The sequence below is a fragment of the Octopus sinensis genome, linkage group LG3 (assembly GCF_006345805.1).
Source record: "Octopus sinensis linkage group LG3, ASM634580v1, whole genome shotgun sequence".
Classification (NCBI taxonomy): Eukaryota; Metazoa; Mollusca; class Cephalopoda; order Octopoda; family Octopodidae; genus Octopus; species Octopus sinensis.
The window spans coordinates 146252196-146278422 of NC_042999.1; the positions used below are offsets into that span (position 1 = coordinate 146252196).

The 26227-nt window shown below is 36.5% G+C and overlaps 1 protein-coding gene across 2 annotated transcripts; it reads left to right on the plus strand.

Moving 5' to 3' along the window:
* The first annotated feature begins 404 nt into the window (after positions 1-404).
* On the plus strand, positions 405-21475 carry LOC115209848 (FK506-binding protein 2). 2 transcript variants are annotated; one of them, XM_029778416.2, is made up of 5 exons: positions 405-579; positions 5863-6084; positions 14787-14932; positions 17737-17867; positions 21067-21475. In XM_029778416.2, the coding sequence occupies exons 2-5, from the start codon at positions 5870-5872 to the stop codon at positions 21214-21216; spliced, it is 642 nt and encodes a 213-aa protein (XP_029634276.1). In that variant the 5' UTR covers positions 405-579; positions 5863-5869; the 3' UTR covers positions 21217-21475. The 2 variants fall into 2 exon arrangements, with proteins under 2 accessions (XP_029634276.1, XP_036357358.1); XM_036501465.1 differs by having other exon boundaries at positions 405-583; positions 5868-6084; positions 21067-21474.
* Positions 21476-26227: the final 4752 nt, after the last annotated feature.

A 26227-nucleotide genomic window follows, 5' to 3' on the forward strand; every position in this document is an offset into this window, starting at 1 on the left:
AGAGAAACACAGCCACCATGTTTTCACATACAATAGAAACAATGTGGGAAAGTGAGAGAGAGAGAGAGAGAGAGAGAGAGAGAGAGAGGAGAGAGAGAGAGAGAGAGGAGAGAGAGAGAGAGAGAGAGAGAGAGAGAGAGACAGAAAGACAGAGGGTTTTATGTGAATATTTCAAGGCATGAAAAATGTGAATATTTTATATACATAGACATACACACACACATACAAATGTACATACATATAAACGTACATCATACACACACATAATTAGTGTAAAGCATTTAATTGCTTCTTTAGTTGTGGATTAACTTGTCCTCACATACACATTACACACACATTCCCACACTCACACATTCCGACACTCACACATTCACACACTCACACTCACACACATGCCCTTATAAACTGAGACGTGTGAGCTTATGACCAGCAGATAGCCAAGAATCAGAACATAATTGTTAAATGTTACAATGAGCTGCTAACATTGACATCTACTGAAGCCTCTAGAATAGATCTGAGTAAACTGGGTGGATTTTCTCTCATTTCTCACTTCACACTTGAAAACATCACTGAATAACAGTAAGTCTGTGTTTCATTTTTTTCATGTGTTATTGCTGTGTTTAGCCTGATGTCATTATACAATTTAAAACAGGGGGTCTCCAACAAGTAGGCAACAGACTAGTATCAGATCAGGATCATTTGGTGTTGGGGCACACCAAAAGAATAAATTTCAATATTTTATTTCTATTTTGCAGACTATTGCAGTCTACAAAATATTTTTGCATTATATATGCAATATATATGTATTTAATATGTAATAATTAATTACATATTATGCATGTTATTGTGTTCTGTAATGCATATGATCCTCAAATCCATAGAAAAATTGTCTTACATGAATCCAGTCTGTGATGCAAAAAAGGTCAGGGACCATTGATTTGAAGCATTGCTAAGTTGGTTTTTTAGTGTTAAGAGCAATTTGATTTAGGTGACATTTAGCTGTGATTTCTATGTGCATTGTTCCTTTGTTGACTCATCTTTTCCATATGTTTGTGATGTTCCAATGTAATTGTATCCAGAGCACAGTTTCTGATTCTCAAATGCATGGTTCATCACCTGCTGATATGCTTATTTTTCTATATTATATATAGTCTGTTACAAAATGCATCATTGGCACTAAATATTTCAGGGTTTTTAATAATTTCTTCAGAGTCTTTTTGTGATGTGGTTCAGGATGGTAATTTTTCGTTTGTACATCAGCATCAAACAAAGATGAGGCCCATTACTTTGTGAGACATTAAGGAGAATCTACTTACTTATGTATTACTGAGAAAAATCAAATATCAATTGAGAACAGTTTCATAGTATTAGCACCTAATTTGAGAGAGAAAAAGAAATAGATAGATAGATTGATAAATAGACAGACAGACAGAAAATATGCATTATTGTGTAAACATTGATATGCTAACTCAATAATAACTAATCTTAAACTATTGGTTATAAATTTATTGTTTGACTATATTGGTAAAAAAGTGTTGATTCAAAGTTGCAGAAAAGTAACAAAAAGAGGTGCCAGAGGTTGTGATGATTAATGACAATTGCTTCTGCAACAGGCACAAAACCTGAAACTTTAGAGGAGAAGCTAGATAGAATAATAATTATAAGTTTTATACACTGTTCTCTCTGGAAAATGCATATTTGGCGCGGTGGTTACATCTTGGAATTTTCTCATGTTTATTTACTAGATTTTCATTACTCAGTAAAATACTAAGTGCTTCCTCAAGGCAAAGGTCACATTTTCCGGATAGTAAAGTACATGGATATACATTTTTTAAGTTTGACCATTCTATTTGGTATTTAATTTTTGATTATTTCAGTCCCCATATGAGGTCTGCCAGCAAGGTCATGTGTCGTCTATTTTTTGGAATGACGAGATGTAGTTTCGATAATGGACTTTGAATTGGTTTCAGTGGCTCCTATGCACACTTAATTATGTTGAGATGTGTAGATTATGCATTTATATACTATGTTTTTTTTGAGTACAGTAGTTCAGGAGCAGACATGCGGATTTTCTATGGCATGTGCAGTTAATCATATTCTTATTATTTTTATGTTTATCTGGCGTCTTTTTGATTCTGTTTCCATGATGCTTTGTTTGATTTCTAGTACTCGAGTCTTTGTTTAATTGGTAATCTGTTTTGTAGGATTTTTTTGATGATATGTTTTAACTTTATTGTCCCCGTCTTTTATGCTCTCTGAGATTTTGCAGTCTATTTGTTGTTTATTTTGGTTATTGGTGTTAAATTATGTGTAGTTTTGATTTGTTTGTTCTCTACCAGCACACACACACACACACACATATAAACAACAGGATATCAAGAGGTGATGCAGTACTACCGTTTCAAGCTGCTCCATTTAATTGAACAATGCAATCATTGCATCAATTTAAATGCAGGGCTAGCCTCAGCTGCATAAATAAATAATTAGAATTTTTAATCAGTTGGACACATTAATATAGTTTTACTCATCTGTTCTAATAGAGCAAGAAGATGGAAAGTGTTCATGTTGCCACTAATGTAGCTAAGAATATACTACACTTCTAAGAATTGTATTAAGTTTGTCGGTGCCATAGCTAGTAAAGGATTGTGGTTCATTTTTAACTTATTAGTCTTTTTATCAATTACCAAATCTAAGGCTAGAGGACTATGTCAGTTTAGAATGGAGGATAGGAGTGAGTTGACAGCACATAGCTGGGTATGGTCATAAATATTGTCAAAGTTCCTAGGATTAGTATAAAGTAACAGTCTATAAAGGAGGTTGGGTAGAAGAAGACCCCAAATCAAGATGTTAATTAAAGGGGCAAGATGCTAATAAAACCTATGATGTTAATACAGAGGAAATTATCATAGGGTACTATGGGTGATTGCATATAAACAATATTATTATGTTGTATAAAGTTAAAATTTAAGATTATTAAAAATGATATAACAACCATTTTGATTACAATATCATTTTTAGTAATCTTAAATTTTAGCTTTATACATGATAAAATGTGTATATATACAAATTTTCAATGTTAGATAAGGAAGATTACATAGAATTAGTTTAATATTCATTCATGTACTGAATTATTTACTTGTTAGGTGGTTTCTATAAAGATTGCTCTGGGTATTTTTACTCGGGGCTGCTGCTTTTACTCATGCTTTTGCTAAGTATAGCTCTCTGGGAATATTAGTCAGGTATTGATCATCTGGTTGCCTCTTCAATCTGTGCATATTACCTGCCAATTCAACACTTTTCCAGTCTCTTTTTCATGACCTACTTTATGCAGATAACTGTGACTTAGTCACTCATACAGTGGATACCATGCAAAAACTTTTGAATTGTATTTCTGCTTCTTGCAAGGCATTTGCACTCAGCATTAGCCTGGACAAGACTGTTGTAATGTTCCAGCCTACACCAGGAAACCCATATGTAGAACCAGCTATCTTGGTTGAAGTAACAATTCTGAAAGTGGTAGACAAGTTTGTCTACCTGGGCAACACATTCGGCTGTTCTTGCTCCCTGGATGATGAAATATCTTTCAGACTGCAGTGAGCAACTAATTCCTTCCAGTCTTTTGAGTCTTGTGTCTGGTCCCAGCATGGCATCACAAGGCAAACAAACATTGCTGTTTACCATGCAGGTGTACTGACCTTGCTCCTTTACTCATGTAAGACATGGACCCTTAACAAATGTCATGTAAAGGTCCTTGAATGCTTCCATCAGAGATATCTGAGGCATTCTGAATATTGAATGGACCTTAAAAATTCCAGACAAGCAGGTCTTGAGGAATACTGATATCTTGAGTATTGAGGCAATGGTGCACAAGCACCAGTTATGTTGGACTGGTCACCTTATTAGAATGAAGGATCCATAAACAGATGCTAGATGGGGAACTTGTTAGTAGAAAGAGACCCCAGCAGAAACCAAGACTGATTTGCGGACGGTGTCATGTCCTCATTAATGGCCTTTGATATGCAGGAGACCAACTGGGAGAGCAATGCTTATCCATCACCTCAGATGGAGGAGGCAGGTTAAGGAGCTATGGAACTTTTTTCTATATGTCTCATCTTCAGCTTAAGCTAATTCATTTTCATCTTTTGCATCTCTTTGATTTCCAGTCACAGTTTACCATCCATTTAAAGCCTATATTTGATGGTAATCATGGTGATTGATTGCTGCAATCAAAATGAAGATTCTGGCACTGAAGATTTTTCTTTTGGCAGCACTTGATGTCTGCTGTTGTTGTTGCTAAGTCTACTTTTGTCTGCCCACCCACTTTTTCTCTACTTTCTCTGTTTCTCTTGACATAAAGCAGAGGTGGCTCTTACTGTCTCATGTACAGCAACTGAACTGAACTCTATACTGTAGCATCAGACAAAATGCCTTCCTTTCTTTTGCTGCTAAAACAATGTGGTACAGTTCTGGAATCATTTTGCAGTATTTAGAAATGGAGGAGGTGAGGACTAGCATAGGAATTCGTATATGCATATAGTCACACCAACACATTATTTCTGTCAGCTCAGCACTTATAACTAGTGTCATAAATATAATGATAAACTGAAGATTAGTGTCTAAAACAATGGGTTTGTTGTACTCTTTGTGTTGTGCCTTCTCAAACCCTGCAGCATGAGGCAGCAGGCAAATGTGTGATGCACTACCTCCATTCATCACTTAAATTTATCATTGGTCTCAAAGACTGAATTCATACACCTATACGACTCTACCTTGGTTAATAGAGCAAACGTCATTTCACATACATTGGGCTGACCGTTCAAGTGTGCCTTTGGAAGCCTAAGAAAGCCATCTCTGTATTTAAATGTATTTCTTGAACCAGAGGAGGGTATGTCTTTCCTCTTCTTAGAGCTGGCCTATACAGGGTGATTAGTAATGCTAGCAAAACAGTTACTATTGCATTTACTATTAATTTTATTTGAAATATTGATGCTTCCTTTTTGTTTACATTTGTAGAAGCACAAATATTTGCTGTGTTTGCTTGTTCAAGTATATTCACTTTTTTCCCCAATATCTGACAATGCAATGCAACGAGAGAAACAACAAAATGTTGAGTGAATGAATGAGATAATAATAACTGGCACAGAAAGAATACAAGAAAAGAGTTACTCATATAGTAAGTGAATATAGCATGCTGGCACAGCAGACATACATGAAAAGACATAACAAACAAGGGAAAGTAATCCACTGGGAGATATGTAGAAAGTTAGGATTTGGCCATACTAATAAATGGTATGAACATGAACCTACTAAAGTACAAGAAAGTAAGAAATATAAGATATCATGGGACTTTAACATACAGACTGAGAGAGTAATAGAAGCTAGGAGGTCTGATTTAGTAGTAGTAGATAAAGAGAATAGAAAGTGCCAGATAATTGACTTTGCAGTCCCAAATGATAAGAAAATCAAAATGAGAGCTATAGAAAAAATAGCAAAGTACCAGAACCTAGCCATAAGACTATGGAAAGTGCAGATAAAATGTATCCCAGTAGTTATAGGTGCATTGGGAACTATCCCTAAAGATTTGAACAGCTGGATAGAGGAAATAAGCGTAAACCCAGTTTAGTACAGCTCCAGAAAACAATGTTATTAAGGACAACTAGGATACTTAGAAGGGTTCTTGGAATCTAAGGTTACTTGTTGTAACTTGATGCTAGGAATTTCTCTTTTCCAACAGTCTAATATATGTATATGAAGAGTGATGATAATAATAATAATGATAATAATAATAAAAATGATAATGATAATAATAATGATAATAATAAAAGATGTATGTCAGTTCTCTCTTTCTTGATCATTCTGCAGTTAAAAAATGAAGAGGTTGCCACAAGACATTATTCCGCCACTTACTTTCCTGTGCATTTTGGTGACACTATGTCATTGTGAAGAAACGACAGAACCCCTTGAGAATGTGAAAATTGAAATATTAAAGGTATCTGAAAATTGCAAAAGGACAGTGAAACGAGGGGACATGTTAAAGGTGAATTATAAAGGATACTTGGAGAATGGAAAAGTTTTTGATGATTCGTAAGATTCGTGTTTTTTATTCATTCAGTCTTCATTCTTTCTTTCTATTTTCTTTCTTTATATCATCCTTTCTGTCTTTCTATGTATATATTATCCAGTTTATCTGTATGTCTCATGAGACAATGGATCTGCACCCAAAATGGTGAAAAATGTTTCATTTATGTGTGTATGTGATTACATGTGTGTGTGTGATTGCATCAGTGTAAGACCAATAGTTTTTATACTCTAAAAGTCATCCTTCTCCACACCATTGATGTTGTCCCAGGGTGGGACAAGGATGAGTATAACATAGCTCTAGTGTAATGGCAAGTGTTATCATCTCAATAGAAAAGAGAAAAATAAGAAAAAAAATGACTGGAATTGCTATTGGAAGGTATGCTGTGCAATACTCTTATAGTTTATTTGAAAAACTTCAAACAGTTACTTAGTATTTTTGACTCTGAAAGGATGAAAAGTGAAGTTGGTTTCTTTGCAGAATTTGAATTCAGAGTGCAGAGACCTGGTAAATGTATCATAGGCTATTCTATCCAATATTTTAATGCTTCTTGAATTCACCAGCATTTTTATATGTAAAATTATTATGAAAGTATTTCGTATTTGGATTTGGTTTGCAAGATTCTTTATGTGAGTTCATGTGTTAAATTATAAGGCACAAAAGAGAATGATTCTTCCCAGATACAACAGAATATTATGAAAATTTTGTGGAGAAAAAAACTGCAATAAAGTGCCAGATAAATTGCCCTCCTGTACATAGTTACATAACTTTATGATTGACTATAAAGTGGTTGGAGTTGATATTGTCTTTCATCCTTCAAGGGTCTGTGAAATATGGACCATGCCAAAGAACATAATTAAAGGATCTGGTACCTCGTTTATGCCAAACATTCTGTATTTAACTTTATGGTGAAGTTAGACATTATGGTGTTGTTTAAGAAAGAATTGGCTGCTACTTCTAGCTGATCAAGAAAGTTTGCAAGGGTTTTGACTTTATTGTCTTATTCTTGTGTGTGTGTGTGTGTGCGTGTGTGTGTGCGCATGTGTGTGTGAGTGTCTGTGTGCTTGTGTGTGTGTGTGCTTGCTTGTGTGTGTTTATTTCCATGGTGACAGTTGTGATTTCCTGTATGTTGGCAATGGGCACTTCTGATTGGTGAAAATTGCGTACGTTTAAATACATTTTTATAATTAATTTCTAGTGAAAATGAATGTGATTTTTGTCCTCAGAATGCAAAACTTCCTCAAAATATTTGAAAATATTTGGGGGTCATTTCAGAAAATTTTAATGGTTTGAAAGAATCTATCAAGGTCAGAATATCTTTTACAAGCATATGCATGTCAAATAACACATACATACAATGCTATCATCAGTAGGCTCATAGAGTACTGTACAAAATGAATGAATTCATACACTCTGATTATCTAAATTAACACTAGAACATTTCATGACCAACTGAAAAGTTGCAATATATGTGTGCATTTTCTGCATGTGCATGCATGTATGTATATTGTACACACAAAAGCATACACATATACATGCACACACACACACATATATATAATATACACATATAGTGACATATGCACATATCATAATACACATGTGTGCACATGTGTGTGTACATATAAATATGTCTGTCTGTCTATCTACCTATCTAGTTATGTGAATATATGTTTGTAAGTCTTTGTCTGTGTGTGTGTGTGTGTGGCACCTTGGGCAAGTGTCTTCTACTATAGCTTCGGGCCAACTTAGATGTAGGTGGATTTGGTAAACGGAAACTGAAAGAAGGTCATTGTATATATATCTCTTATTATAAAAGGCAGATTTTATCTGCCTCCCTTTGTCTCTTATAGAAATCTACAATATAGGATTTCTTCAATTACAATTTACCTAGCATTTTTAAGAGTAGAATACATCGGGTCGTGCCAGGTACAGTTTTTAAAATTTCACCCCCAATTAAGCCAAATTTCGAGAAAACTCACATTGTGGTGTGTAAGTGAAGTGCTTTTCTTAGTGTGGGCTACAGCACACACACACACACACAAATGGAGCGAAATGCTTCACTCATGCTATCACCCTAATTTCTCCTCCTTTCTCTTTGCAAGTGTGCAACGATTAAAGTGAAAGTATTTATATAAAACGAGAGAAGTGTACCTTAAACCACTACTAAAAAAAAAAAACAACACAGCAAACAGAAACAAATAAATACATAACGATTTACTCCTCACACAATTTCTTCAATTAGAGTTTACCTATGATTTTTCAAAGTACTTTCATTCGGTTATGGCATACAAAATTTCTTTCAATTTCACCCCCATTTCAGAAAAAATTCAAGAAAACTAAATATTTTACCATTTCACTCTTTCACTCTGCATATTACTCCCACTTCCTCTTTACACACATAGACACGCAAATATATAAATAAAATTGTAAGCTAACGTGTGTGTGTGTGTGTGTGTGTGTGCGTGTGTGTGAGTGTGTGTGTGTGTGTGTGTGTGAGGGTTCGTGTGTGTCTGTGTGTGTGTGTGTGCGTGTGTGTGAGTGTGTGACAGGGATGAGCCAGTCAGACTGGTCATCCTTTTTGCTAGAAGATCACCTATGGTCTTATATGCTACACCACTGGTTTTCAGTTCATATTAATCAAATTAATATTCACAACAAGAAGGACTATTCATTATAATATATCAGTTCCACACATTTACCCTGGTTCCATTTCGGACAACTGCACAAACATTTGCCATTTCACACATGTATGTAAACAAATTCCTTTCTTAAAAATTTCAATTCATTTTCTTTTTCAATTCATACAAAGTTTTTTAGGACGAATATAAGATCTAAAGTATATCTAAGTAGCAGAAAGATCGCCCAAAAGTGTATATAGATATTTAAATGTATTTATATATTCATCTATACACAGATGTATGTATAATGTGTGTGTATATATTTCCATAGAGGTAACCTTTCACTCCATACAAAGTTATTTAGGACGAATATAAGATCTAAAGTATATCCAAGTAGCAGAAAGATCGCCCAAATGTGTATATAGATATTTAAATGTATTTATATATTCATCTATACACAGATGTATGTATAATGTGTGTGTATATATTTCCATAGACGTAACCATTCACTCCGCACAAAGTTTTTTAGGACGAAAATAAGATCTAAAGTTATCTCTAAGTAGCACAAAGATCGCCCAAAAGTGTATATAGATATATAAATGTATTTATATATTCATCTATGCACACATGTATGTATAACGTGTGTGTATATATTTCCATAGAGGTAACCATTCACTCCATACAAAGTTTTTTAGGACGAAAATAAGATCTAAAGTTATCTCTAAGAAACAGAAAGATCGCCCAAAAGTGTATATAGATATTTAAATGTATTTATATATTCATCTATACACACATGTATGTATAATGTGCATGTATATATTTCCATAGAGGTAACCATTCAATCCATACAAAGTTTTTTAGGACGAAAATATTTATATATAAAAGAAAGGTTGTGTGTCTGTCTACTCCGATTTAGTTTCCTAACTACTCCCACATTTTTCGATGCAGTTTAACCAAACCGGGTATCTTATAGTCGTGATTCATATCGAGCCCTTCTGCATATTAGCGCGCATCTACAATGAGTCTACGATTTTACAAATAATTTACCATCATTTTTTCCATTTTAATGCATATTTCTTTAAATAAAGGGAAGTAACTCTCAAACTTCACACCAATATGCGTGCTCATATGCGACGTAATATCACATCAGCAGCATTTCCTCACACCCTCCTTGCACTTGGCGAAGGCAAAATACCAGGGGATGAAAATGGTAATATTGCCATCGATTCCATTTGTACCATTGTTAAGACACCTTCTGATCTCAGAGATGCAGTGTTCCCAGATCTACAAGCTAATTATCAGAATATGGATTGGATTGGCAAAAAGGCTATACTGGCCCCGAGGAATAAAACTGTTCACCATATTAATGATGAAATGCCAAAACTCATTCCTGGGGAAGTCTATGTATATCAGTCTATCGATACAACTCCTGACCCAGAGGACGTCATCAACTATCCAATAGAGGTACTCAATTCCTTTGAGCACCCCGGACTACCACCACACTTTCTCAAACTTAAAGTTGGTGCCCCTATAATGCTCATCAGAAATTTGGTTCCCCCAAAACAATGCAATGGCACATGTTTGATTGTTAAGTCCTTATCTCCCACCGTAAACTTATATCAATATTTGCCTGAATAATCATCATAATTCAGTGCAATCATTAACAGTACTTTCAAGCAATTCAGTCCCGAGCAACGCCGGGCAATTCTGCTAGTATATATATACACATATATATATGTGTGTGTGTGTGTGTGTGTGTGTGAGTGTGTGCGTGCATGTATCTGTGGTATGTTTGTGTGATTGTGTTTGTTCCCCCACCATCAGTTGACAACAAATGTTGGTGTGTTTACATCCCCATAACTTAGTGGTTCAGCAAAAGAGACTGATAGAATAAGTACTAGGCTTGCAAAGAATAAGTCTTGGAGTTCATTTGTTTGACTAAAGGTGGCACTCCGGCATGGCTGTAGTCAAATGAATGAAACAAATAAAAGAATATATTTACATACATACTTATATATATATATATATATATATATATATAATATATATATATATTATATATATATATATATGTGTGTGTGTGTGTGGTGTGTGTGTGTGTGTATGTATGTACACACACATATATATAGTACATATATATATATGTACTATATATATGTGATCTCTTGAGCACCACCAGCTCACATATTTTCTCCTCTGTCTTCCCTCCTTGGGATCTTTCCTTCTCCTTGTTTCCGACGAAGAGCTCCGCTCGAAACGTTAAACCCTCCTTCCCTTCTTTCCTGAGCGTCAATAATACTTTAATTGTTCCACGTCCTGCGTTGCTGTGTTTTTTTCTCCTTTTTTCTCTTTTTTTTCTCTTTTTTTTCTCTTTTTTTCTGTGTTTTCTTGTTTGGATTAACTTTATATATATATATATAGATAGACAGATAGATAGATATGTGTGATATAAATCCATGAGTGTAAGAACAGGAGTAACTCTGAGCGTTGTTAGTAGATTGGTACTTGTTTTACTTGTTCTGTTGACCGGTGCTCATAGCAATGAAAGCAGATAGACAGACAGATAGATAGATAGACAGATAGATAGATATGTGTGATATAAATCCATGAGTGTAGGTGGATTTTTAGTACTGACGTGTAAGAACAGGAGTAACTCTGAGCGTTGTTAGTAGATTGGTACTTGTTTTACTTGTTCTGTTGACCAGAGCTCATAGTAATGAAAGCAGATAGACAGACAGATAGATAGATAGACAGATAGATAGATATGTGTGATATAAATCCATGAGTGTAGGTGGATTTTTAGTACTGACGTGTAAGAACAGGAGTAACTCTGAGCGTTGTTAGTAGATTGGTACTTGTTTTACTTGTTCTGTTGACCAGAGCTCATAGTAATGAAAACAGATAGACAGACAGATAGATAGATAGACAGATAGATAGATATGTGTGATATAAATCCATGAGTGTAGGTGGATTTTTAGTACTGACGTGTAAGAACAGGAGTAACTCTGAGCGTTGTTAGTAGATTGGTACTTGTTTTACTTGTTCTGCTGAGGTGCTCATAGCAATGAAAGCAACATTTATTTTTTCACTGTCTTTTGTAACTGATTTTATCTCTGAGAAAACTATTCCCATATTCAGAGTTGAGTCCAACCCATACTAGCATGGACAAGGAACATAAAATTTCGATGATGATGATGTTGATTATGATGATGATGATGATAATAATGATGTGCCTTTGTATCAATGCAAGAAAAGAAACCATTTATATGTATAAACACACACACACACATGTTGTTGCTTCACTGTTCAATCAATGACAGTAACAGGTTCTCACTTTCACACGCAAATTTTACAAAAGCAAATCGTAAAGACATTCAATGGAAAGTGTTGGAAACCAGAGTGAACATTATGTTAGATTTTCAGACACTGCTGAAAATATCCCAATAGTTTCTCGTTTTGAAATAGTTGCTTAAAGGCATAAGAACGAATTATTTGCAGAATGGATTTATTAAAACTAGGGCCTGAATGTAACCAAGTCAGTGAACACATCTGCAAAGAAACCAATATAAATTTACATGAATGTTCACAGATTTGTAGCTTGGTAGTTTGATATAATGCTGGGGGGGCTCTTTACTGAAATACACCTGACTACTAAACATATACATATATATATATATATATATATATACTTTCAGTGCAGATGGTTTTTTCAAACGGCACTGTTTTTACCATCTTGTAAATAATAATATTGGTATTTTTATATGAGCTTAAAGCTTATGGCGATCACTGTGCAATGATTAATGAAAATAGTCTAATAAAGGGGCATGTAAGCCCTCAACAGAAAAAAAGTCTTTCCTATCAGTGTGGGAGTCGAACCCACATCCCTTTGTTAACGTGACTAAATGTGTTACTTTTAAACCAGTGAATCAGACTCCCTTTTCCTGTCAAATTTAAAACTATAACAAATTAACAACTATAATGGGCATATGGTGTAGTGGTTAAGAGCACAGGCTACTAGCCCCAAGATTCTGAGTTTGATTCCAGGCAATAATAATAACAATAATAATAATAACATCGAAAAATACCTTAGGAATGAGAATCCAGGTTTGAAATTTCCTCAAGACACCTGATGAAGGCTGGAGGGTATATCAGCCGAAACATTGTGTTAACAACAAGCAAGATGAGGACAGATATCTGTCAAATGTAAATAATGTAAATAATCTATATAACAATTTGTGTGGGGTTTTTTCTATATGTAAACAAACATTCTGTTTGCATCAAATAAAACATCCTACACTTAGATGCATACCATGTAGTGATCATTTGGATACCTCTAGATATCCTTGTTGCTTATCTTGATATATATATATATATATGACAGGCACCCATGCCAACCCCCTTTGCTTGTGAAGACATGTTGGGGCAAGCGAAATCGAAATCGAATTGAACCAGCCAGGATCCCTGGTCTGGTAATACGTAAAAAGCACTATCCGACTTGTGGCCGATGCCAGCGCCGCCTCGACTGGCTTCCGTGCCGGTGGCACATAAAATACACCAATCCGACCGTGGCCGTTGCCAGCCTCGCCTGGCACCTGTGCAGGTGGCACGTAAAAAGCACCCACTACACTCACGGAGTGGTTGGCGTTAGGAAGGGCATCCAGCTGTAGAAACATTGCCAGATAAGACTGGAGCCTGGTGCAGCCTTCTGGCTTCCCAGATCCCCAGTCGAACCGTCCAACCCATGCTAGCATGGAGAACGGACATTAAACGATGATGATGATGATATATATATATATATAATCAAATGAATGATAACAGATGTTGGATAATAGTCAGCTTATTACAGCTGTTTCTTACGCATTTTTTAATAGAAGAATGAGAACATTACTTCATTGCAAAAAAGGAAGTCTGTTGAGGCTTCCTTGACAGTCTTCAACCATGTCCCTGATGTCTTCTTGGGATATTCTTTTGTTTTTGAAATGATGTTTCATCTGAGGATTACGTTTTTTTGCAATGAAGTTATTATTCATTTGATTATAATACATCATAGGGATTTATGACAATGTTGGGCCCCCTGAGGTATATCAGCAACCTACAGTTAACATAATGTGTGCTTTGAACCAGTCCCTAGGCACTAAATACTCATAGTGTTGGTTTTCTTTGTGTACACAATCTGAATATCCTATTTGATATTTATCAACCATAGGCAGTGACTACAGGTTTATCCAGCCCTACCTGGTGCATTTCTTTTCAAGTACCTAATTCTATTTGTATTATTATTATTATTATTATTATTATATTATTATTATTATTATTATTATTATTATTATTCTATGTTTGACTTTTGCTTTACATTTGTACAAGTTGGCTCCAAGTCTCACCCAGAGACCTCAAGAGACAACAAGCTGGAAGTTCATGTTGGTGTTATGCCTAGGGTACCTTATGTTTGGTTTTGTACTTAGTGTTGTACTAGTAAATGTTTAAGAAACCATAAGAAAATATTGTTTGTTTTAAAACTTGAGATTACATAGTAAGTATTTTGCGTAGGATATGAGCAGTTCCCATGAGCACTATCGTTTGCATTTCTGCCAGTTTTGGGTTTCCTGGTATCTGAGCTAGGTAGCAATCAGCTCTTTTGCTATCATTCCCAGGGCACCTATGACAACAGGTATTGTTTTAGTCTTCAGGTTCCACATTTTGCTAATTTCTATTTCAAGATCTTTATATTTGCTCAGTTTTTGGTAGGTCTTGACAGATACGTTTACATCGATTGGGACAGTCATATCAATGAGGAGGTATGAGTTTTTTCTGAAGTCTTTTACTATGACGTCTGGCCTATTCGCATCTATCTTTCTGTCAGTTTGAATGGTGAAGAATGAATGAATTATTATTATTATTATTATTATTATTATAAGTATATATATATACATATATATATATATATAATATATATATATATATATATATATATATATGTAGTTCATCCTAATTCTAATTTTTATTGGACACAGGGGTATCTCTCTTCAATTATGCAACTAATTGTATCAAATCAACAGAAAACATCACTATTCTTTCATGTATTTCAGAGAAAAACAAAAGGAGCCATTTGAGTTTCAAGTAGATGGTGGAACAATGATTAAGGGATGGCAGCTTGGTTTAAAAGGTGCTTGTCGTGGTGAAACACGAAAGCTAATTATCCCTCCAAAATATGGGTTTGGTGAATATGGAAACCGTAAGTATTTTCTTCTATCATCAATTAATCTAATTAAATTACAAAAAAAAAAAGAGAAAATGTAATTTAGGTGTAACATCGATTTTCTTCTAGTATTGAGAGAATATAAACGATGATATTATAGCCTGATAAAGCATCAGATTCTGTTTATACATAATGTGATAAAGTGTTCCCATCAAGAACTGTTGTAAATTAGCATCCAATTACATGATGAACACTCACTGCAGAGGATGCAAAATAACCACAAGGGTAAAATGTGCATAAGGAAAAATGGCATAAACTACATCTTGCATTTATCATACATTTTCGTTTACTTTTTCTGAGTTTTTTACTGTTGATACTTCTAAGTAAAGCAGTAAACAAACTGCCATACTGGAAGTTGATTGGATGATGATACTCTGTGTGGAACTCTAAACTCAACAGTTGTACATCTAACTGTATACACAAGAAACATTATACATACATATACATATATTCCTCCTGATGTTCCCCTCACTGCAGTGGAGCTCTCTCTTCTCAGTATGGTTCTCTACTTCATATCCCTCACTCCATCCAGTAATGAATTTCAGATCTGTACCGATATGCATAGCTTTATATACTGCATCAGGCTATATGCCCTATTCCACAACACTCTACTTGCATCTAATGAAGAGAACTGCTTCACCAGCCTGGGCTGCTGACCATCGCACTAGATGCCAGTTCCAGGCAGTCGATGATTTTGCAAGCATCTGCCAACATGTTGTGAACCGGTTTAAATTTTGCAGGCGTCCCCGATATTTTAACATCTCCCTAGCCAAACTCTTGGTCCCTCAATGTCTCCGACACCGCAAAGACATCATCATAAAACTGGCTGATTAGGGTAGAACCGTGATGATGTGGTGTGCAGAAGGGTAGAATTGTGGTGGTGTGGTATGCAGACCTCTACAAGACTGAAGCTCTCCGCCAGCTTCAAGACACCTCCTTCCATTGCCCTCTACCCTCCAACCCCACACCTAACTACCAACAGACTGTGTCCTCCGCTATCCATGATTTCATTTCCTCCTCCCATCTCCCTCCCACCACCTCCAACCTCATTGTCTGCTTTCTACGCACCCTCACCATTTACTTCCTTCCCTCCTAAAATTCACAAGCCCAACAACCCTGGCTGCCCCATCGTCTCCGCGTGGAACTGCCTCACAGAATTGATCTGAAAATACCACGACTGTGTCCTTGCCCACCCCCTAGTGACTTCATTCCCCTCCCACATCCACGACACTAACCATGCTCTCCGTCTCTTCAACTGTTTCTCTTTCCCCCCATGCCCCTCTAAACTTCTCTTCACTCTTGATGTCAAGAGTCTATATATGGTGATCCCACACAACGAAGGACTTTTTGTACTTAAACACTTCCAACCCCCAGCCTGACACCTCCACACTTCTTCATCTGGACAAACTTGTTCTCTCCCTCAACTGCTTCTTGTTTGCGGGGGATTTTTACCAAAATGTTTCGGGAGTCGCCATGTATATGTGTGTGTGTGTGTGTATGTGTGTGTATGTGTGTGTCTGTGTTTGTCCCCCTACCATCACTTGACAACCAATGTGGATGTGTTTACATCCCTGTAACTTAGCAGTTTGGCAAAAGTGACCGATAGAATAAGTACTAGGCTTACAAAGAATAAGACAAGGGGTTGATTTCTTCAACTAAAAGACAGTGCTCCAGAATGGCCACTGTCAAATGACCGAAACAAGTAAGAGAATAAAAGAAAATAGGATAAACCAGGTACACACAGCTTGGATTAATATCAGAAAATATGGAGAATAAGCTACTGTACAAAATTAGTTTCTGCTGTGATTATATTAGTATTTTAAAAATCTTTCTTTTAATTGTTTCTTTTCTCCTATCTTCATTTATTTATTTATTTGCAAAACAAAACATTTGTAAAATGCTCTTTAGTTAAAGGGACTGAGCTGAGAATCACTGATATACAAGAAATCTTTTTTTCCTCAGAGAATTGAAATCATATATTTTGGATCCTTTTAATCTTTTTTTCAATCACCAGAAGGTGCAGGAGTGGCTGTGTGGTAAGTTGCTTGCTTACCAACCACATGGTTCCGGGTTCAGTCCCACTGCGTGACACCTTGGGCAAGTGTCTTCTACTATAGCCTCTGGCCGACCAAAGCCTTCTGAGTGGATTTGGTAGATGGAAACTGAAAGAAGCCTGTCGTATATATGTATATATGTGTGTATGCATGTGTGTGTATATATTTGTGTGTGTGTGTGAGTGTGTGTGTGTGTGTGTCTGTGTTCGTCCCTCCAACATCGCTTGACAACCGATGCTGGTATGTTTGCCTCACCGTAACTTAGCGGTTCAGAGACTGATAGAATAAGTGCTAGGCTTACAAAGAATAAGTCCTGAGGTCGATTTGCTCGACTAAAGGCGGTGCTCCAGCATGGCTGCAGTCAAATGACTGAAACAAGTAAAAAGAGAGAAAGAGTAAAGAGAAGTTTCTCAGATTTTCTTCAGTGATTTGGCTTTGCATGCTAATTACACAAACCAATTTAATTTTCTCTAGAAATTAGTAATTAAAAAGTTACAAATATTTAGTGTTATGTAATTTCAATTGATTAGAAGCATCCATTGTTGACACACTGGAAGTCACAAATACTTAAGTGTAGAAAACCTGGAAAATTTCTCTCAGGTGGAAAAATTTTAAGATATACTCCTTCCAGACATTTATGAAATTGTTTGAAATCTATTTTATTGATAAAATAAGGGTGCTCAGAAACAAAATAATATATATTTCTTATGTGTGTGTCTTTTGCAGCTGCTGGAATCCCTGGGAATTCAATTTTGACATATGTTATTGAAATTGTTTCTATTGAAGATGGTCCAGAAATACCTGATACTTTTTCATTAATTGATGCGAATGATGACAAACGACTGTCAAAGGAGGAGGTAAATCTAATTACTTGATATGTATGAATGAATGTTGTTTTGGCATCCTTGAATCCTTCATCCTGACCAGTGTGTCTTAGCTACAATGTCATGTGTCATTGGTAGATAATACCATGATGACATTTTCGGACAACTGCTTATGCATCCATCCATCCATACATACATCTTCAGTGTATGTACGTATGTATGTGTGTGTTTGTTTCTGTTTGTCTTTCTGTCTCTCTCTCTCTCTCTCTCTCTCTCCCTCTCTCTCTATGATGACTGGTGTTTCTTTGAGCCCCCATGAGTTAGTGGTTTAGTAAAGAGTCTGAGAGAATAAGTACCAGACCTATAATAATGTTGATTTTCTTCAACTGAATCCTTTAGGACCTGGCAAGGCCAGGATCCACACCAGGTTCCATAGTCTATTTTGGCTTGGTTTCTTCGCCTGGATGCCCTTCCTAATGCCAGGCACTTTACAGAGTGTACCAGTGTTGTTTTATGCACAAAATCATATTTAACCTGTTTGGGTGTATTTGGACATAACGAGACATTTTGCTGCAGAAGTAGTCTCAGGAAAAAAATTTTCATTGTCACATGTCTGTTCCATTGAAGCACCAGATTTTAGTTGAAGACGTTGACCCATGAACTTATTCTTGATAAGCCTGGTACTTATTCTATTGGTCTATTATGCTGAACTGCCAGGTTATGGGGATGTAAACACACCAACATTGGTTGTCAAGTGATGGTGGCAGGACAAACACAAACACACAAATATACATACATACATACATACATACATACATACATACATACATACATACATATATATATATATATATATATATATATATATATATACATAAAGCTTTGAACAACCTGAGGATGTGGTAGAAGTCACTTGCCCAAGGTGCCACACAATGGGACTGAACCCTGAGCCATGTAGTTGGGAAGCAAGCTTCTTTACCATACAGCCATATCTGCACCTATATATATATATATATATATATATATATATATATACACATATAGAAAATCACACTCATGTATATATATCTATAATTTGCATGGTTATGCATATGTGTGAGCTTGTTTATGTAAAGAATGTGTAGAAGAATGCTAAACCATGGTGTAAATACCAATTTCTTTACTACCCACAAGGAGCTAAACACAGAGAGAACAAACAATGACAGACAAACAGATTAAGTCGATTATATTGACCCCATTGCATAACTGGTACTTATTTAATCGAGCTGAAAGGATGAAAGGCAAAGTCGACATCGGCGGAATTTGAACTCAGAACGTAATGGCAGACGAAATACCTATTTCTTTACTACCCACAAGGGGCTAAACACAGAGGAGACAAACAAGGACAGACAGATGGATTAAGTCGATTATATCGACCCCAGTGCATAACTGGTACTTAATTTATCAACCCTGAGAGGATGAAAGGCAAAGTCGAACTCAGCGGAATTTGAATTCAGAACGTAGCGGCAGACAAAATTCCACTAAGCATTTCGCCTGGTGTGCTAACGTTTCTGGTGTAAATAGCCACCATGTCATGCAGAGTTAAATCCAAATCTTAAACCTCAATTCCTCCATCCAGTAGTTGTTTCAGTCATTTTGACTGCTGCCATGATGGGGCACCATCTTGAAGGATTTTGGTCAAACAAATTGACCCCAGGACTTATGTTTTTAGGCCTAGTACTTATTTTATTGGTCTCTTTTGATGTACCTCTAAGTTACAGGGACATAAACATGCCAACACCAGTGATCAAGTGGTGGTGGGGGACAAACACAGACATGCACACATACGGAGACACACACACACATATATAACATGGGTTTCTTTCAATTTCCATCTACCAAATCCACTCACAAGTCTTTGGTGGGCCTGAGGCTATAGCAGAAGATACTTGTCCAAGGTGCCACACAGTGGCACAGAACCTGGAACCATGAAGTTGGGAAGCAAGCTTCTTACCACACAGCTATGGCTGCACCTATACATATAAATTGTATTCACCTCAATAGATGTCATTGATTGGTTGAAATTGCCGAAATGCAAGAAATTAAACAACAAATAGCTTACAAACTACAGAATTTTCTCAAGAAAGCCAAGAGAAAAAAATGTTTTATGTAACATACTACCAGTATATTAAGTTTAAAAGTGTTTAGTTACAAAGAAATTATTTTAAAAATCTGCCGGTCAAAGTGAAAAGATCCAAGTGATGTAATCAAGTCTTATATTTACAACTGTTTCAAATTAATCAATGACTGGAGAAACTGTTGACTCTGAGATTCAATCCACTACCAGACTGTTGAGCGCAGGAGGTAGACTTTGAAAGCTGCTACCTGCAAAGTGGGAGATTCTGTTTACAAATCAACTGAGTGCCTGACACTGAGACTCAGAGGATTAACTCTCACAGTGTGGGTCAAGCCAAATTATGCATTTGGAGATTTGTCTAGGACTAAGTGCTATATTCTAAATGGCACACTCAGTCAGATTTTCAAATACGTAATATAATACTTAAAATATAATGCTTAAAAACTGACTATTGGGCAATGATGAAAAGACATAACAAACACGGGCAGGCGAAATGAGGTTACTCTGAAGAATCTCTAGAATAATGCTACTAGACAGGGTGTACAGCTCAAAGAATAGGAATCTCTCCAGGTGAAGCTGTTATTTCTCTGCACTGAGAAGTACTGCAGACATGTGATGAGAATGTCACAGGAAAGCTGACCCAACTATCAGGAGACCAAAAGTTTGAACAAGAAAGAGATGACTGGATAATCTCCTTGCTTTCAGTTCGGTCAAGCTTGGGAATCCAGCTGGAAATAATTAATGATGGTTGCTTCAGAACAGTGTTGTATATCTCTTACAACAAATCACATACATATTAGCAGCTCATTTTCTCTGACAGAATACACCTGCTTTTTGAGAGTATCAATGTGATATCATATATCAATCTCTTCTCTCACTATCTCTCACTCTCTCCCATCTCATCCCTCTCTCTCTCTCTCTACTTGGTATAATGAAAGTGTAATGATGGTTGCTCCTGAAGGAGGAGGTGTTTTAGGACTCTATCGCCATGATGATTCACCCAGGAATAAAGAGCAGAGAAGATGGATGGTTGGATGATATAATACTTACAAACTTGTTAAAAAAACAAATGGTTGAATCTGTTTAACTCCCTCATGTATCTTGTTTATTTGACAGGTTCAAATCTTCTTTCGGGAACAGGACAAAACTATTGGAGCTTCAAATCACATTGAATCAATGAACCTAATGTTTATGTATGAAGACATTGATAAGGATGGTTATATATCACATTTTGAATTCAACGGACCAAAACATGTTGAACTTTAATCATTTCATTTATGGCTTAATTCCATTATTTCATAATGAATAGATTCATTTATTGGAGAACCATTATGTATAATTCAACTAAGAGAAAATATTTCCCATATAAACACATGTAAATTTCCCATTTATAATTTAGTAATAAAGTGACATACAATTATGTTCCTGAAATGCACATACACACACCATATATATATATATATATATATATATATATGTATGTACATGTGTGTATATATGTGTGTGTGTGTGTGTGTGTGTGCGTGTGTGCTAGGGATGTGCCATCTAGGTAGGCAGTGCCTACCTTGGATAAAATAAATTGATAGCAACATTTTCCTTTCATGGCAAAATATGTACATAATTCAATAAAATTATGATCACTATATATAAAATGCAAAATATTTTATTTCTTTATAGATTAGTTAGGCATAATTTATCCTTGTTTTTCAATCTCAGTATTTAAATTATGCGTAGTACTGCTGTAGTACACATGCCGCATACATTCCTACAACAATGTTTTCTTTATGTGCTATAAAAGCAGAAATAAATCTGCTTCGTATGTTTTACAACATAAAGGTCACCAACTGCCTACCCTGAGTAATTGAGTAATTACTGTCTGGCACATGTATATATATGTTTATATATATATATATATATATATAATTATATATATATATTATATATATATATATAATTAGCTTAGCGGTATTTTGTCTGTCGTTACGTTGTGAGTTCAAATTCCGCCGAGGTCGACTTTGCCTTTCATCCTTTCGGGGTCGATAAATTAAGTACCAGTTATGCACTGGGGTCGATGTAATCGACTTAATCCCTTTGTCTGTCCTTGTTTGTCCCCTCTATGTTTAGCCCCTTGTGGGTAGTAAAGAAATATATAATTAAATAAGGGTAGAAATTGATATTAATCAATTAAAACCAGTGGCTTAGCATATTTAAAAAAAATCTGAAGATTAAAAGTTGTTTCACACTGAACATAGACGTCAAATCGCCAATACCACGAAGAATGTGTTGTCAAGAAAAATCTCAGCTGAGATTTTTCTTGAGAACACATTCTTCGTGGTAATGGCGATTTGACGTCTATGTTTAACATATATATACTGTTGTGTCTGGGGAGAGTCATTTTCCTTTTGTACCATATAATTTAACACACTCACTGGTAAAGTTTCCACTTATTTCTTATTTTTATTTTCCTAAAATTTTCCTAGCGTCTTGCAACCTTTTCAGTAGTTTTGACTCTGTCTGTTATTTACACTGCGTTCCTTTTTGTTTGTTTGTGTGTATGTGTGTGTGCCTATGCATGTATGTATGTATGCATGTGTGTGTATGTATATGTGTGTGTGTATGCATATGTATATATGTATGTGCATCTGTATGTATGTATCAACTTGTTGCTGCTCGAATGGCAGGCGCTAGCATAATGAAAGCAGCCAAAATGTTTGGTGTATCAAGAGGTACTGTATTGAAAGTAATGATAAGCGTTTGAGAAAGAGGGAAAAAACTCCTGATGGAAACAAAACTCCGGAAGGAATCCAAAACTTTCAGAAAGGAACTGCCAGATTCTTACACAAGTTGTTAGAAAGGATCACAAAAGTGCAGCTCCCAAAATTACTGCAGAGCTTAATGACCACCTTGAGAACCCAGTTTCCACAAAGACTGTACAGAGGGAGCTGCACAAAATCTGATTTCTTGGGAGGGCTGCAATCAGAAAACCACTACTTTCAAAATCAAGCATTGCAAAGTGTTTAGAGTGTACAGAAGTGATCCCTAGGGTAGTGGAAGAATGTTATTTTCTCGGACGAGTCATCCTTTACCTCATTTCTGATATATATTTATGTATCCCTTTCTCCTTTACTCTCTCTCGTTGCTCACACGTGACCATCGTCCAACTTTCTTTTCCTCACATGATCATCTTTCTTTTCCTTCAGTGCTGTCATACAGACTGCACGTAATATGTCTCCTCTTCTATCTTTTCTCTTGTCAAAGACAATATTTCTCCAGTGATCGCTATGACTCTCAATATTTGTTTACGTTTGGTTTCCTTGTATGTCTCCACTATCCTGTTTTTGTTACCAACTTTGACCCTCTGCAAAATCCTAAATTTTATTTTTGCTTTTGTGGGAGCAACTGCCTTCAAGGTCTCATATTGCCATTCAATGGTTGAAATGAGGAGTAGATGGACAGCCAACAACTGATGAAGGGTCGTTCTTTATGTTACTTGTCTTGTTTTCCATTTGTTTCTCTCATTTTTTGCGTACCCAACTTTATATATATATATATATATATATATATATATATAAAATCTGCAGCTGGTGCAAATGCCTATCCAGACCTAGGGTGATGTGGTGGTGGAATGATGCTGTAGTCAGGGCCATTAGAGCAAAGGAACAGGCCTAGAAGGCCTGGAAGAGTGGGGGTAGCAGGGAACTCTATCAAATAACCAGAAGGGATGCTAGGAGATAGATCTATCTAGTCAAGGGAGAAGCAGAAAAGAAGTTTGCCTATGTTCAGTGATGTGAGGCCAAAGACAGGAAGTGTTTCGGTTTGAGAGAAGATGGTGATTTTATAGGAGAGAAATGTGTTCGGATGGATGATGACACACTTACATTTGATGATTTTGCAAAGAAAGCAGTTTGGAAATGCCATTATGAAAGACTACTGAACGTGGAAAATGACTGGATGAGGAGAGTCTGACAAATGTTGACCCAGTTGAGGGGCCAGCTATCCGAATTAACAGTACCTTGGTAGATAAAGCAATTAAAGATAGGAAGACAGGGAAAGGCCCCAGCTTATCGGGAATTACAGCTGAAATGCTTAAAATATCTGGTGATGTAGGTAATGGTCTAGTCTCTCATATTACAAACCTGGTGGTTCATGAAGGAGCCATACTCAAAGACTGGTGTAGCAGCACCATAGTCAACTGCTACAAAGGTGATGTCTTAGATAGAAATAATTATAATGGTATCGAATTGTTGGAGCAGCGGATGAAAGTTACAGAGAAGGTCATAGCTCAACTAATTAAGGAGAAAATTAGTCTAGATGAGATGCAGTTTGGTTTTGTGTCAGGGAGAAGCACCACTGAGTCTATATTTCAGGCAAGGCAGTTGCATGAGAAATACATAGCCAAAAATAAACCTCTGTACTTGGCTTTTGTTGACTTGGAGAAAGTCTTTGACAGGGTCCCCCGATCCCTTATCTGGTGGTCAATGCGGAAACTATGGATAGACGAGTAGTTGCTGAGAGAAGTACAAGCCATGTACAGAGACGTTACCTGTAAAGTGAGGATTGGCAATGAATATAGTGAAAAATTCAGGGCACAAGTAGGGGGTTCACCAAGGATCAGTGTCCAGCCCCCCGCTTGTTCATCATAGTCCTCCAGGTAATAACAGGAATTCAAAACGGGTTGCTCCTGGAAGCTCCTCTATGCTGATGACCTTGTTCTTATAGCTGAATCACTACCAGGACTAGAGTAGAAGTTTCAGACCTGGAAGCAAGGTCTAGAATCGAAGAGCCTTAGAGTTAACCTAGCAAAAACCAAAGTCTTAGTAAGTTAGCAGGCAGACAAACCACATATCCCTTCAGGTAGATGATCCTGCTCAATCTGTAGTAGAGGCGTATGTAGAAACTCTATAAGATGTACCTGGTGTAAGATTTGGACACATAAAAGGTGCTTCAACAGCAGATGAAGGATAACAGGGAAAATTGCTTTTGTGTGTAGAAGATACACAGGTACACACACCGAAAATGTGCTGAAAATAGTCTCCAAAAACTGTCAGCTAGAGATATTAGTTAGCTTCCTTTATCTAGGTGACCAAGTTAGTAGTGGAAGTTGATGCTCTGAGAGCGTAGCTGTGAGAATAAGATTAGGCTGGATAAAGTTCGGAGAACTCCCACCTCTGCTGGCAGCAAAGGACCTCTCTCTCAGGGTGAAAGGCAGATTGTATGATGCCTGTGTGCGAACAGCTATACTACACAGCAGTGAAACATGGGCTGTGACAGTCGAGGACATGTGTAGCCTTGAGAGAAATGAAGTCAGTATGCTTTGCTGGATATGCAATGTCAGTGTACATGTTCGACAGAGTGTAAGAATCTTGGGAGAAAAGTTGGGAATAAGAGGTATCAGATGTGATGCGCAAAATAGTCTACTGCGCTGGTATGGTCATGTAATGCATATGGATGAGGACAGCTATGTAAAGAAGTGCCGATCTGTAACTGTGGAACGAACCTGTGGTAGAGGTTAATCCTGGAAAACATGGGAAGAGGTGGTAAAGCATAACTTTCGAACTTTGGGCTTCATGGAGGCAATGACCGAGACCTTTGGCATTATGCCGTGCTTGAGAAGAGCCATCAAACCAAGAAAATCACAGTGGTGGAGGATACTGGTGTCATGAAAATGGCACCCATGCTGGTGGCATATAAAGCACCCATTACACTCTTGGAGTGGTCTGTGTTTGGAAGGGTATCCAGCCGCAGAAACTACGCCAAATCAGACTGGAGTGTGGTGCAGCCTTTCAACTTGCCAGCCCTGGTCAAACCGTTCAACCCATGCCAACATAAATGATGATGATATATATATAACATAATATATACACTTATCCATCCATCCATCCACTCATCCATACTTACATACATACCACCCACACACACACACAAAGAAAGAAAAACAGAACTGCATTTAAACTAAGGGAAATAACCTTTCATTTATACTTGTGAGTTATCTTTCTTAGACGTCTGACAAGTTTGATTTGATTCGTCAGGGTCGAAATAATTCAACAGATGTTGGTGTTGTTAAACCCCCAGTTCAGACCTGATTGTGTAAACATATAATCGATTAATAGTATTCCAACCAGATCATCTCTATTTAACTATGTGGAGAAAGTACAGGACTGCATTATTCAAAGTATTGCTTTGTTAATACCAACTCCCTCCATCTCATCTATGTCTGCTCAACTTCCACCCTACCGTGCACACACACTTCACTAATGCACACCTTTCACCCTTATTC

Bases quoted from the DNA above. Each gene is read 5' to 3' on its own strand.
- LOC115209848 (XM_029778416.2), top strand. From the start codon at position 5,870: ATGAAGAGGTTGCCACAAGACATTATTCCGCCACTTACTTTCCTGTGC. The intron at 14,933-17,736 runs GTAAGTATTTTC...TGTCTTTTGCAG, and splicing joins GTTTGGTGAATATGGAAACC to CTGCTGGAATCCCTGGGAAT. The intron at 17,868-21,066 runs GTAAATCTAATT...TTTATTTGACAG, and splicing joins AACGACTGTCAAAGGAGGAG to GTTCAAATCTTCTTTCGGGA.